Source organism: Melospiza georgiana, chromosome 3 (assembly GCF_028018845.1).
Source record: "Melospiza georgiana isolate bMelGeo1 chromosome 3, bMelGeo1.pri, whole genome shotgun sequence".
NCBI classification, from domain to species: domain Eukaryota; kingdom Metazoa; phylum Chordata; class Aves; order Passeriformes; family Passerellidae; genus Melospiza; species Melospiza georgiana.
Window position 1 is genome coordinate 58028328 of NC_080432.1, and position 12965 is coordinate 58041292.

At 38.4% G+C, this 12965-nt stretch overlaps 1 protein-coding gene across 3 annotated transcripts in view; it reads left to right on the forward strand.

The window, feature by feature from the left end:
• Positions 1–12965, forward strand: part of MTR (5-methyltetrahydrofolate-homocysteine methyltransferase) — a 51451-nt gene that overhangs the window by 19959 nt on the left and 18527 nt on the right. For all 3 annotated transcript variants that reach the window (XM_058021411.1, XM_058021409.1, XM_058021412.1), the window contains 12 exons: positions 87–148; positions 824–891; positions 2062–2138; positions 3222–3334; positions 4702–4842; positions 5480–5665; positions 6257–6436; positions 7414–7530; positions 7628–7768; positions 10251–10340; positions 10997–11149; positions 11670–11777. In XM_058021411.1, coding sequence (XP_057877394.1) covers positions 87–148; positions 824–891; positions 2062–2138; positions 3222–3334; positions 4702–4842; positions 5480–5665; positions 6257–6436; positions 7414–7530; positions 7628–7768; positions 10251–10340; positions 10997–11149; positions 11670–11777 — 1436 coding nt within the window. The remainder of the gene's footprint in view (positions 1–86; positions 149–823; positions 892–2061; positions 2139–3221; positions 3335–4701; positions 4843–5479; positions 5666–6256; positions 6437–7413; positions 7531–7627; positions 7769–10250; positions 10341–10996; positions 11150–11669; positions 11778–12965) is intronic.

Here is a 12965-nt window from a genome sequence, read left to right on the forward strand (position 1 = left end):
CAGTACAATGTGCCTTTTATGAAATATAGTTCTGTTGTTTTGGACTTTAAACAAATTCTAATACTAAACAAAAATTATGTTTTAAGGTCTTCCCAATACTTTTGGTGGTTATGATGAAACTCCAGAAGTGACTGCCAAGCATATAAAGGTATAAAATACTTCTGATTATGTGACATCTGATATACTAGTAGACAAGAGCTCTGCTTGTATCCTGTGCATACTTGTTACAATATTGGGGATGGATTTTTTTTCCCTCAGATACTCTGTATGTCATTTGGATTGTTTATAGACAATTTGCTCAATGACAGTGATTTGAAGTATCACACTAGGAAAACTACTTAGGAAACTGAAAACCTTAATTACTTCTATGTGCTAACTTAAGGTTTCCTGCTGCTTGATCTGTGCATTTTACTCATTGCACTCCTGTGTTCTTACTGTTCTATTTGGGAATTGTTGAAAAAGCTGAGTGGTGGTTATGAACTTGGCACAATTTTACAGAGAGTGTGTATGGAACTGTTGATGTTGGGGGTGTTCCAGTGCAGAGTGTCATTCCCCATGCCACTGGATCTGCATAGGACAAAACTGTGTCTGGCCAGTTTCAAATGTAGTCTCTTGAAATTACCAGTTGAAATTGCTGGTTAGCCTTGGGAATCTAATCTCAAAACAAATCCTAAAGAGACAATATAGTGCAAATTGTTTTTTTAATTTAGTGTTTTTCTTCTGAGCTTCCTGAATTGCTTCACATGTGGAGAAAAACAAATAAATAAATGTATGTATAACATAGCTGTAATAACTCTGAACAAAATGTTCCTTCCTCTTACAGAATTTTGCTTTGGATGGTTTGGTCAACATAGTTGGAGGTTGCTGTGGTACCACACCAGCACATATCAGGTACTTCATGTGCTACAGCTCTGGACTGCAAAGTAAATTTAAGTGCTGCTTCTCTGGCACAATATTCCATGGCTTGTCTTAGAGTTTCCTGAAAAGATGGATCACTTGAATGCCAATAGCAGCAATATATGAAGTGGGAACAACCTGTTCATATCATGAAGAATGAGTGGAAGTGTGGTTCAGACAAGGATTAAACCTCTTTGGTTTTGTCACCTAAAATTGTTCTGGAATTACTTCTCCCTCTCTAATGATGAATAGAATAGACTTCTTATTCTCTCCTTTATTGTGCTGTATCTTCTTTCTCTTTTTTTTGCAATCTTAGCCACAAGGTGAAACTTAAGGTTTCCTTTGATGGTAGATGGAAGAAAGGGATGTGTGTGTGTTTGTTGGGGAAATTCCTAAACAGAAGTTCTATGAATGCTGTACAGCTGGTGCTGGTCCTGGCTAGTAAGAAGGAGCATTTGATGTCTTTGTCTCTGCAAGTAGGTCAGTGGGAAAGCCTCCTTTTTCCACCTAAACTTGAAAAAGAAAGGGCTGTTGTGATTAATTTTTACCCTGATATAAACTGGGAAGAGGTGACATGTAAACATGTAGAGGACACTGTGTGTCAGTCCTGAGTAGTGTGAAGAGAACATGAATGTGAACAGCATGAGTCATTCTGGCATCTGAGAAATGTGTCTCAGTACCAAGCAATGTTTGTCCCTTGAGTTTTTTGGGGTTTTTTGTGGAGGTGATTGGGGTTTTTTGTTTGTTTTTATTTGTTTGGGCTTGTTTTTTGTTTGTTTTGTTTGCATGTGATTTTGTGGGATTTTTTTTTTGGTTGATTGGTTTTGGTATTTCAGTCATTAGCAGTTGCTCAGCTCAGCAAGTCATGAATAGGGTAAGAGTCAGTGTGGCTGAGCACTGATTCATAAATCCTTCAACTGTCCCATTGTATCTCATTCTGCACTTTAAAAACCTCCAGCATTGTATATTTCCTGCAAATAGCTATGTTAGAATCTTCTGGGAGTATGTTTTTGCCTTTGGCCTCACAAAGTGAAACTACATAATTAGTCTTGTCTCTACAGGGCTAAATTGGAAATGTAGCTATATGTCTAGTGTATATGCTGTTTGGGTCTTGTCTGGAGTAATGTAATTTTAATTGAAAACTTTCTTATTTCTGTAACTCAGAAAAATTGCCGAAGCTGTGAAATTCTGTAAGCCTCGTGTTCCACCTTCTCTCTCTCAAGGATACATGCTGCTGTCAGGTAAAGTGTGTAACAGCTTAGTTTCATAACTAATGCGAGTTTCCTTTATAAATTTATTGGCTGTTTTCTGCTGATCAGAACAATGCCTGTGAACCTCTGGTTCTACCTGACTCCAGCAAGCTTATGGATGTGTAACTACATCTAAGTTTTACTGTTTTGCCTAAAGGAGTAGTAGAACATTTTTGCTGCCATCTTGTATAACATAATCTACTCTGCAAGTCTCAGACATGTTGTAAGGGTGAATGAGTATCTTTGTCTTCACTTTACAACAGGGAGAGTCAAACACAGGGAGACCAGGTAATTTGGCTACAGTTATTGGCAGAGCTGGGATGAGATCCTTGTACACCAGCTGTGTGAGGGCTGTCCTGTCTCACCTCAGATGCTCATTCAGTCATACTGGGACTGTGTTCCAGCAATACATCCAGGCCAGAACATGTTTTGTTTGTATGTTCCACACTTTAGGCATTCTTTTAAGCCTTTGAGCCATGTACCTGAATAAAACAGTACCATCTTTTCAGTCTGGCATTTTAACCTCAGGTCAGATCAGTTTAGCATAAATAAAATATATCATGGTTGGCCTGTGATGTAATGCCTTAGCTTATTTGGTTCTGCTGAAGAGTTTGTTTGCCTCTGCATTGCCTGCTACCCAAGGGCCCAGCTGGCCTTGTTTCTCTGAACTAGGGTATGCGGTTATGAGCTGCCCTTGTTGGTCAGTCAGTTCAGTGGGCTGTTGCTTCTCTCAGGGTGTCATGCATGAGGTAAAATAGTTGAAGGTTGAGAGGACATACACACAGATGTCCAAAAAATCATAGCTTAACTTCTGTATTGGAAAAGTTGGTTGTTATTTTTTGTGGGTCAGGTAAATTATTGACTGTCATTGAGGAAGAGCAGAAAGATTTGGCGTATGTATTGGCAGCTGTTTCATTGCATTGCTTTGCTAGTTACTCATTAGAGCACTGATGTACTGAGAAGTCATTATGAGAGAGAGAATTTTATTTTACAGTTCAGAAAAGAGATTTTGTCTTTCTTACACAGTTTTTTCTTTTCTGTTTTAACAAATATGTTCAAAAATATCTTTTTAAGGTCTGGAGCCGTTCAGGATTGGGCCATACACCAACTTCGTTAATATTGGTGAACGCTGCAATGTTGCAGGATCACGGAAGTTTGCTAAACTCATCATGGCAGGCAACTATGAAGTATACCTATTGACAATAATCTCATATGAACAATAATCTTTCTAGCTGATGCTCTGATTTTCTATTGGTCCATTACACTATTACTGTTTGTTTTGCTGGCACAAAGCACTATTCTAGAGTAAGAAAATGTGGAGGGTTTATTTTTTCACTGTCCTTGTTTTTCTGCTTGCCAGCTGCTAATAACTGTGAGAAGGGCTTTACAAGGACTTCTGTATTTTTTTTGACAAGTGTTACAGGAAACTTTTAATTTTTAATTTAATTATACAGCTGGTAATGGTTTAGAAAATGTCTTGGTCTGTGCTGCATGTAGGGGGTTGGTTTTCAGAGAAGAGGGGAAAAAGGTGGGTGTAATCCCTTCTTTCAAGTTACGAGGAACATCTGACTTGGGATAGATTGTGGCACTGTGCAGCTCTCACTCTTTTTCCCCTTCCTCACTTCCCCAGTTGGGCTCAGCATTTTGATTACATCTAATTGGTGCCTACTTTGATCTCTGACTCCAGCAGGCTACATGAGCATTGGTACAGAAAAAGATGCTTAGAGGGTAATGGCTTTCTTGAAACTACTGCAGGGGAGAAACGAAGAGACTGGAAGACTTATTCTTTACTGGTGTGAATTGATGCTGTAACATTGAAACAAATAGCAGAGTGACTTTTCTTGAGAGTTAAGTCTCTTTCCCAGAGTATAGTCTGATGTTACATCAAATCAGAATGAAAGCCTTAGTTGGTTTTTTGAAGTCTGACTCTTAGGCTCATAGAAGTCATGAAGCACGTTAGGCTTATTAAACGAAGAGACCTTTAAACACAGGTTGTTAGGGACTCTGCAGAATGACAAAGAGACAAAGTGAACAGAATGGGTGTTCAGATATTTATCTAGGCTGGGGGAAAAGCTTTAGTTTTCTTTCTTAGCATTTGTGATTATTCTGCAGTTTGCAAAAATGTTGAAAAGCCTTTAAAAATTAAGTATCCTGTTACAAAACACCAGAACTTGTAATGCAAGGCCCTTATTTCATACCATCACAGAGACTGTATTTTCCTGTCATCTTGTGCAGACACAAGTCCTTGTTACCATGCAAATCTTAAATTATGAAATTAAGCCTATGACCAACTTTCTACAGTTGGTGATGCTACCAGCACATCAGGTCTCTGATGTCATGTTCTGTAAACAAATTAATTATAGGTTTTCCGTATCAGCAACTTTTCTGTATTGTTGTACATTACAGACCATTTCCTTATTTTCTTATAGGATGCCTTGCAAATCTTTAAATTTTTGACTGCATGCTTAGTTCGGAGAAATGAAATGTTATCCTGAGAATAAGTAGGATTTTTTTTCTTCTCAATGTTGTTTTGGTTTTTGACTTTCTTCTTTAGGAAGCTCTGAGTGTAGCCAAATTGCAAGTTGAGATGGGGGCCCAGATTCTTGACATAAATATGGATGATGGGATGTTGGACGGCCCCACTGCAATGACCAGATTTTGTAACTTGATTTCATCGGAACCTGATATTGCCAAGGTTGTAATTGAGTCACAATAATGAACATGTTACTGACTTGCAAATTGCATGCTGGAGATGTTGATACCGTTTCATTTAAAAACCAGTTTATGTGCTTAGGCAGGTGTATTTGTCCCCTGAGAGGAAGTGACACTGTAATAGGGAAGGCCTTTGGGTGAAACGGAGGCTTTTCTGTCTGTTTTCACATAAATATATGCCAGTCCTTTTCACTGGCTAGAAAAGCTGAATGCAGGTTCATTCTGGAGCAGTTATAAGCCATAATGTATATGTTAGCAGTGCATAATGATACTGCTTTCCACAAACCTTAAAGTTGCTATGGATATAGAATAGCTTTAAAAAAATAGTTCTGCAATGTGCTTTCTCTAAAAATGAGTATCTAAATCAGAAACACAAGATATTACAGGGAGAAGTAGAGATCTCTATATGATATATGATGGAGCTGCCATGGAAGCTCTTGAAATAAATTTGCTCTGAGTTTTGCATTTAAAATAAAATGAATCTCTGAATATAATGTGGAAACATTTATTCCTAAATGCTGATTAATGTTGTGCGCATTTTTATGTCCAAATGGACAAACAACACATAGAACTGTAATTCTTAACTTCTGTGTATTCTCCTGGCTTACTATTACTTCCAGGTGCCGTTATGCATAGACTCCTCAAATTTTTCAGTGATTGAAGCAGGTTTGAAATGTTGCCAAGGGAAATGCATTGTAAACAGTATCAGTCTAAAGGAAGGTGAGGAAGACTTTCTGGAGAAAGCGAGGAAAATTAAATTGTATGGAGCAGCTGTGGTTGTTATGGCTTTTGATGAAGTGGGGCAGGTGAGTGTCACTTTAAAGGAGAGGTGTTTTTCTTCTGAAGTGTAAGACTTTCTTCCTCTTTTTCAATACAAAGTTGCTTTGTTACCTTGACACAGTTGATTTAGAGATGTTCTGTATAACCTTAGCAGTTATGACCTTTGTTTTGACCCTGATTTGTAAGTATTTCTTGTGCTGCTCAAATGTTTGAAGAATCCATGTACTGATCTAAGTGGACCTCTGTTAGTTCAAGAGAGTCTCTTGCTATTCAGACGTGCTGAACTGTTCCTTCACAAAAGATATTTTTAGTTCAGAAACTGTCTCTTATGGGAGTGAAATCTTTGTGAATTAATTTAGTTATGTCGAAAATCACATATTAAGCTTTGCATAGGATGATGAAAAATTGGGTAGTGGGATTGCTTTTTATATGCTAAATGAAAACTCCGGGTATAAGGGTGGTGATACTTTAAATATAATATTCTTATGTATAATCCTTTTCTAATATTTGTGATGTTCACATTCTGTCTTGAGTCACTGGAGCTGTAAATGATTTCTGAAGAGTTTATTTTTTGTGTGGTCTATAAGTTTCATGTCAGAATTTTTTTTCTTCACTAGGCAACGGAAACAGAAACCAAGATTGCAGTCTGTTCCAGAGCTTATCATCTCCTTGTGGAAAAAGTGCACTTCAATCCAAATGATATAATATTTGACCCTAATATTTTGACCATAGGAACTGGAATGGAAGAACATAACCTTTATGCCATAAATTTTATCAATGCTACTAAAACCATAAAAGTGAGTTGTAAGGTTATTTTAAATTGAAGTATATTGCTGAGATGACTTAAAACCCTAAACCCCCATAAAACAGAAAAAACACTGCACACCCCTGCAGACAACAACAACAACAAAACACTGCTGAAAAATGTTACACATTTTGGCCTAGTGAGTAGGACTACTCTTCTGAAGTCCAGACATTCCCCAATATTGCTGTATTTCCAGCAGAACAGCTTCAGATAGTTCTATAAATATATTTCAATCCATTTGCTGTATTGTAAATATACTGCCTTAATTAAATGAGGTAATGATCACATTTATCTGCAAGCTAGAAGGACCTCTTTAAAGGTGTGCAAAAAGTGCTTTTTTTCAGTAAAAGTCCTTTTTCTATGGAAGGCATTTGTTTGGCAACCTGACTTTTTATGTAGCCAAAATATGTGTAAAGAAGTATAGCAGTAAGGGACGTCACCTGCATGCAGCCAAGGAAACCCCACTGTTGTGTTTCACAAGACACCCTGATAGATGTGGAGATGCTCTGCCAGTAGCTGTCTGGGGCTGCTTTGTCACCACAGGGCTCCTGGAAGTAGAGCTGCACCCTTGAGTTTGGCTGCTCAGCTGCAGCCTGCTCCTGAGATGTGCAAGCAGGCAGACTGGCTGCTCCTGTTTCCAGAGGTGTGGGGACAGGAAGAGCCAAAAGTAGGTTTGCATGGAGAAAATATGGAATGCTGCAGTGGGAGAACTGATGTGTTCAGAATAGCACCTGTGACAATGGAAACCACAGAAGCTGCTGGATCTTTCCTTTATTTGTAAATTTTCCTGAAGATTTGAATTGATCTTTATGAATTTGAGTAACTAAAAGGATTTGGAACAGGGAAAAGAGAAAGGGTACATAGCCAATGCACTGAGCTCAGGGGCCAATTGTTTTATGAACTGAATGCTTTACTTACATTTGCTTTCTGGAAAACACTTCTCTAAAAATCTCTGTGCAATTCCTGTAGGAAACACTGCCAGGAGCCAGGATAAGTGGAGGTCTTTCCAATCTGTCCTTCTCCTTTCGAGGAATGGATGCCATTCGAGAAGCAATGCATGGAGTGTTCCTTTACCACGCCATTAAGGTATGATGTGCTTTTGGCTTCCATATGTTTGCACTTGGCAGATGTGCAGTGCTATGTCTGACAGCCTTTCTGGAGGATTCTCTATGGTTTTTTCCAGTATGGCATGGATATGGGAATTGTGAATGCTGGGAATCTGCCTGTGTATGATGATATCCACAAGGAATTGCTCCAGCTGTGTGAGAATCTAATCTGGAACAAAGATCCTGATGCGACAGAGAAACTTTTACATTATGCTCAGGTAACTTCCAGTTTTAAGCTTTGAACAGTAGTTAGCTTAGCATCTGAGCCTTACAACCTTCCTGCAGGTGATAGGTAAAACACCCTATAAACTGCATGTGTCAGTATAACTGTGGATGTAAAAATTTCCTGATGATACTACAAGTGGTTCAGTTATTAACACAGAGTAATCTGTGATAGATCAAACCTCTCCAGTTTCATGCTGTGGAAGAGCCTGTGCCAGAGCTCTTCATATGCTTCAGGAGACCAAGCTGCATAGACATTCTCTACAGAAAAAAACCAAACCCTCAAAAAATAAGAAGCAAAAGTCCCAACCAGACTTTCCCCACCAAAAAATGCTCACAAACCAACAAAAACCAGAACAAAGGCCAACTCATAAGTAAGCTGATCTGGGTGCTCGAACTTAAATGACAAATGCTCTGTGGGAGATTAAGAGTAAACCTCTCTCTCTGGTGGTAATGGTTTGCTTGGAGTATATAAAAAAAGTGAAATAGTTGCTTGTGATTTGTGGCTCTGCATAGACTTCCAGTTCATGTAATGTGTCAAGATTGAGGATCGGGTATTTAGTGTTTTTGAGATGTTTTAGTGATGATGGTGATAAAGGAAAAAGATTACAATTATCTGTAAGGTAACTGGTGAAATTCTTTTCTGAATGGGAGATACAGCAAAAATCTCTCTGGGTTGGGTGGCTGTTAGATTTGAATGAACAAGAAGACTTGCATGTCTGTTTTACAGCTCCTGGAGGCAGTGTTTCTGTGCAGAGCTTTACTTGGTTTGTATTTTGTCCTTTGGTGGTGCATGCTTTATAGTAACAGTGGCAACATGTTAAAAACTGCTACAGGAAGACTCTCTTTATCCCTTGTGCTTAGGATATTTCAGATGGTGTTCTTGGTGTCCAAGCAGTTCACCTGGGAGTGATCTTGTCTGTTTAAGCTGAGTTGCACCATTGGTGTATTCAAGATTGCCTAAAGAGGAAGAAAAATAAAGGGAGAGTTAGAAAGGGATTCCTTGAGCAAGTGTTTCTGCAGAAGGCTGAATGTGAATTTAAATGGAGCCTTAAAAGTAGAAATAAAAGTGGGTGTTGAGTCCTAGGTCTATAAGTTTGGGAAGCCATTGTTGGAAAATCTGCTTTTATTAGTGGTGGTAGTTTTACTGAGGGAGTTAAATAGTCTAGTGGCAAAAAAGAGGAACTTTATCCTTGAAGATTTAGGGAATCAGTCTTCATTTGAAGTTTGAGATTAAAAACCATTTTCTATGATTTATGTAACTGCAGACATTCTCGAACACTTTTGCTCCTGCATGTCCACCCTGCAGTGTCATGGGTTAGGCTTTAGGCTAACTTTTAGGCTGCAGTGGTTCCCTTGTTAAACTTTCTGGCCAGAGGTTGAAGAGCACTTGGTATCATTTCAGTGAATCACATGAGGTGATTCCTGAGGTGGATAGAGACTTCTGGAGATCATCTACTACAAGCCTCCCATCTCAAATCAGGTGCCAGCCAAGATCAGGTTACTCAGGGACATGTCCAGTCAGGTTTTTAATATAATTAAGAATTAATATAAGTCTATGTTGTCTCCAGGCAGCATTTTATTCCTTCCTTCATTCCCTTTTACAATCTAGACATATGAGGGGAATAAGATTATGAAGCAAGAAGTTGTGAAGTTAAATAATATTTGTATAAACATGGATGAGAGCTGTTCTGTTTTCTGTTCCTGTGAGTGAGGTCTTGTTTCCATGGCTTTATCTTTAAAAACTTGCTGATGAGTACTCAAAAGTGTAGGAAGTTCATAAGGCCTGAGAGATGTCAGATTATGTCTAATAACTGAGTAGGGAAAAGAAATTACTTGCCTGAAGTGTGTTGGATAAGGTTCTCTTCCATGAGTCTTCCTGGGGTGGGTCCTTGTGAACTTTCTTGCACTGTGAAGCCCTTTTGGCCTCTGTGTTCATGGCCAAGGGGAGTATGAGTGTGAGACAGTGAGGATATGTGGTAGCTTGGGGCAGTCTATGTGTGTGACAAACAGTAGTTTTGTAGGCTGAACTGATTGAAAACACGTCTGTGATATGGAATAACATAACCTATTCCAGCAGAAACTGAATTAGTGCCAAATTAATTAGAATTTTAAAATTAAATGTAATGTGTGGGCCAGGAATCAATTTAAAATATGTTCCCAGAAGTAAATCCTTTAGGATTAGTCATGTCATCATTTTTATGAGCACAAAATTTGTCAAACTGCTCTCTCTTTTTTTAAAAAAAATATTTTGTTTAAATTTTCATTGAGGTGTATGCCTATTAGGATGTAGACACCCTGGGTGCATGTATTACATCACAGGTGTTTGCAACATGATTTGCATGTATATAAACCTTTTGCATAGTCTAAAATTATTTTATGAGTCACTACTTGGAAATATCCTGGTTTTTCTGAATGTGAAGCCCATAATTGCACCTCTTATGCAGGCAAGCTCCTATGGATGTCTTTTCTTTTCAGAATCATGCCCAAGGAGGAAAAAAAGTTGTACAGACTGATGAGTGGCGTAAAGGCTCTGTGGAGGAAAGGCTGGAATATGCTCTCATCAAGGTAATCTGATGTCCTAGCCGTCAGAGCTCAGAGCCATGAGCTCACCTCAGACCTTAAGGGACATATTTGCCTTTAAAAGTTCTTCAGCTACCATTTTTTCACAAGCTGTTAATTAACAATGAATAATAAAGGCAACTGATCTATTTAATTTCAATAACAGAGAAAACTAGAGAGAACTTATCCTAGAGGTGTGTCTTTAAGCTTCAGAAGTTGAAGTCTTTGACCCTTAATATTTTATTCCACTAGTGTTGGTAGGAACATACAGCTTTTGCTTTGGAACACACTCCTTTTACTTCCTAGGGCTGGTTTTGGTCCTTCAGTAGTACTGCACTGAGTGGCACCTGGGCTGAGGAAGCAGCCTTTGAGTGTTGGGTTTTTCTGATGACACAGTTAAGAAAAATGAACAAATCTGTTACTACCGGGGAAATGCTGTGACTAACTTTATCTGCCTAAGACTTGCAGTGTTTTGGTTCCTAAGAAAGTCTCTTTTCAATACACATTTGAGATATTTTTAAAGACTATCAGTATCTACAGTATCTATTTGTACTTTCATTGTGCAGTTTTTCTGGGGAGAAGGCAACTAAATAAAAGTTGTATTTCTAGCAAGATAAAAGCTTCCCTCTTTTCTTTTTTTTTTTTTTTTTTTTCCCTCTCAGGGCATTGAGAAGTACGTCATTGCAGATACAGAAGAAGCAAGATTAAATCAGGAAAAGTATCCTAGACCTCTAAATGTAATTGAAGGGCCTTTGATGAATGGCATGAAAATTGTTGGTGATCTTTTTGGTGCTGGAAAGATGTTTCTGCCTCAGGTAATGAAAAAATAATGTCATATATTTTCCTACTTTACAAACACTAGTATTGCAAAATGTAGCAATTGCAAAAATTCAGGTACTGCTGAGAAGCAGACATTTTCTTACTTTACTTTGAAACCCAACTTTCTTTGTGTATGATTTTGTTTGTTTCTGTTCTTCCTGAGTGTTTTTGCTTTATTTGAAATGCAGTTTTAAGTTTTAGCCCATGAAAAAGTGCAAGAGAGTAAAAGCCCAAATAAAATTTGCTGTGTTTAGCATCTTCCAGGTCTGGGCCTATATGTAGCTTTTGGTTGTGTTGTGATTGGTCTGGGAAGCTGCCCTGTGGAAGAAATGTTTTGTGTAGAGCCTTAGCCCAGTGAGGCCAGCAGCCTGCAGCCACAGAGTGATGTGAAAACTGCCACCTGGGGCTGCAAATGAAGTTTCATTTATTGCCTGAATGAGAAAACTAAAAGAAAACTGAGTTTATTCCTGTACCTTGTCTTTATCGTTTATTCTGCCCCCACCTTTACCTGTGCAGGTGATAAAGTCTGCTCGAGTTATGAAGAAAGCAGTTGGCCACCTTATTCCCTATATGGAAAAAGAAAGAGAGGAAAGGAGAGCCAAGCAAGGCAGCACAGAAGAAGAGGCAAGATACAATCTTTTGTGCTGTAGTTCTTTCATAGAGTGCTATGACAAATATAAGAATTATTTGTTGCTATTTATATTTATTACGCTGGAGAGTTGATGCAGCCACATGGAGACTGACAATCTCAGTTAAAATTTGAATTAGGTTTGAAATTAATGATTTTGTGGAACTCTGCTTGGTGCGTGCCTAAGCTCACAAAGACTCTTGAAATATGCCAGTGAGCCTTTGCAGCCCCTTTATGCCAACATTACTAATGTCTTGTATTTTTACAGGCATTTAATTTTGGTGTTATTTATTCTAACTTTATGTCATATTTTGCTGTTTGCTTCTAATACTTTTGCCCTGGGCGAACTCTCTAATTCTTTAAAATTTTTAATTGTTCCTAATTTTTTGCTTGAAGTCTTCTTATAGTCTATTTGCTGTGCATCTGTTGTGTGATTGTCCAGCACAAAAGTAACAAATACAGCAAATAATTTGGAAAGAAAAATAGCCTGATGATTAAATCTGACTGATCTTCATGAAAGAAGGAAAATGCCTTGTCTCTTCTCCCATGCTCTTTCCAGATATGAAGGTGTCTTTTCTCCTATATCTCAAGTTAATCAGTTGTCTGGCTGTCACAAATCACCTTTCACTTCATCATCTCTCTCCAGCTCATGCTGTTCTCTTTTAATTCAGACAACAGTGCTAGTATTTCACACCCTCTGTTTTGTTCTGATCCTGTTTGAAGTTGTTTAAAATTGCTACCCCATTGATTCCATGAGCAGTGGATTAGGATCTTCTGTGAACCCTCTGGCACTTAATTCTCTGGCTGGAAAAGACTGAAAACACTCTAAGAGAGTGAGTTAGATGCTCTGTGTGGCTGAGGAGAGCAGGAGAAAAAGGCAGGGCTTCTGTCATCCTGCCTTCTCTACCTTCTGTTGGGCAAGGGATGTAATTCCTTCCTCTTAAAAAGACATGCCACTATATAGAGACTCAATGAAAGAGATAAAACAGCTGCATCTATTCCTTGGCTTGAAGGAAAAAGATTTGCAGACTCTGGTAACTGATCTGTCTGATGTTACCCAGGCCACTGTACCCTTCAGGACAGTTTTAGTCACAGACTGCCAGGAAATGCAAAGCGTTGATAGTTACATTTGAGGATAAATAGCTGTGGCTGTGGATCTCTATCAAAGATGAAAAAAAATGAAG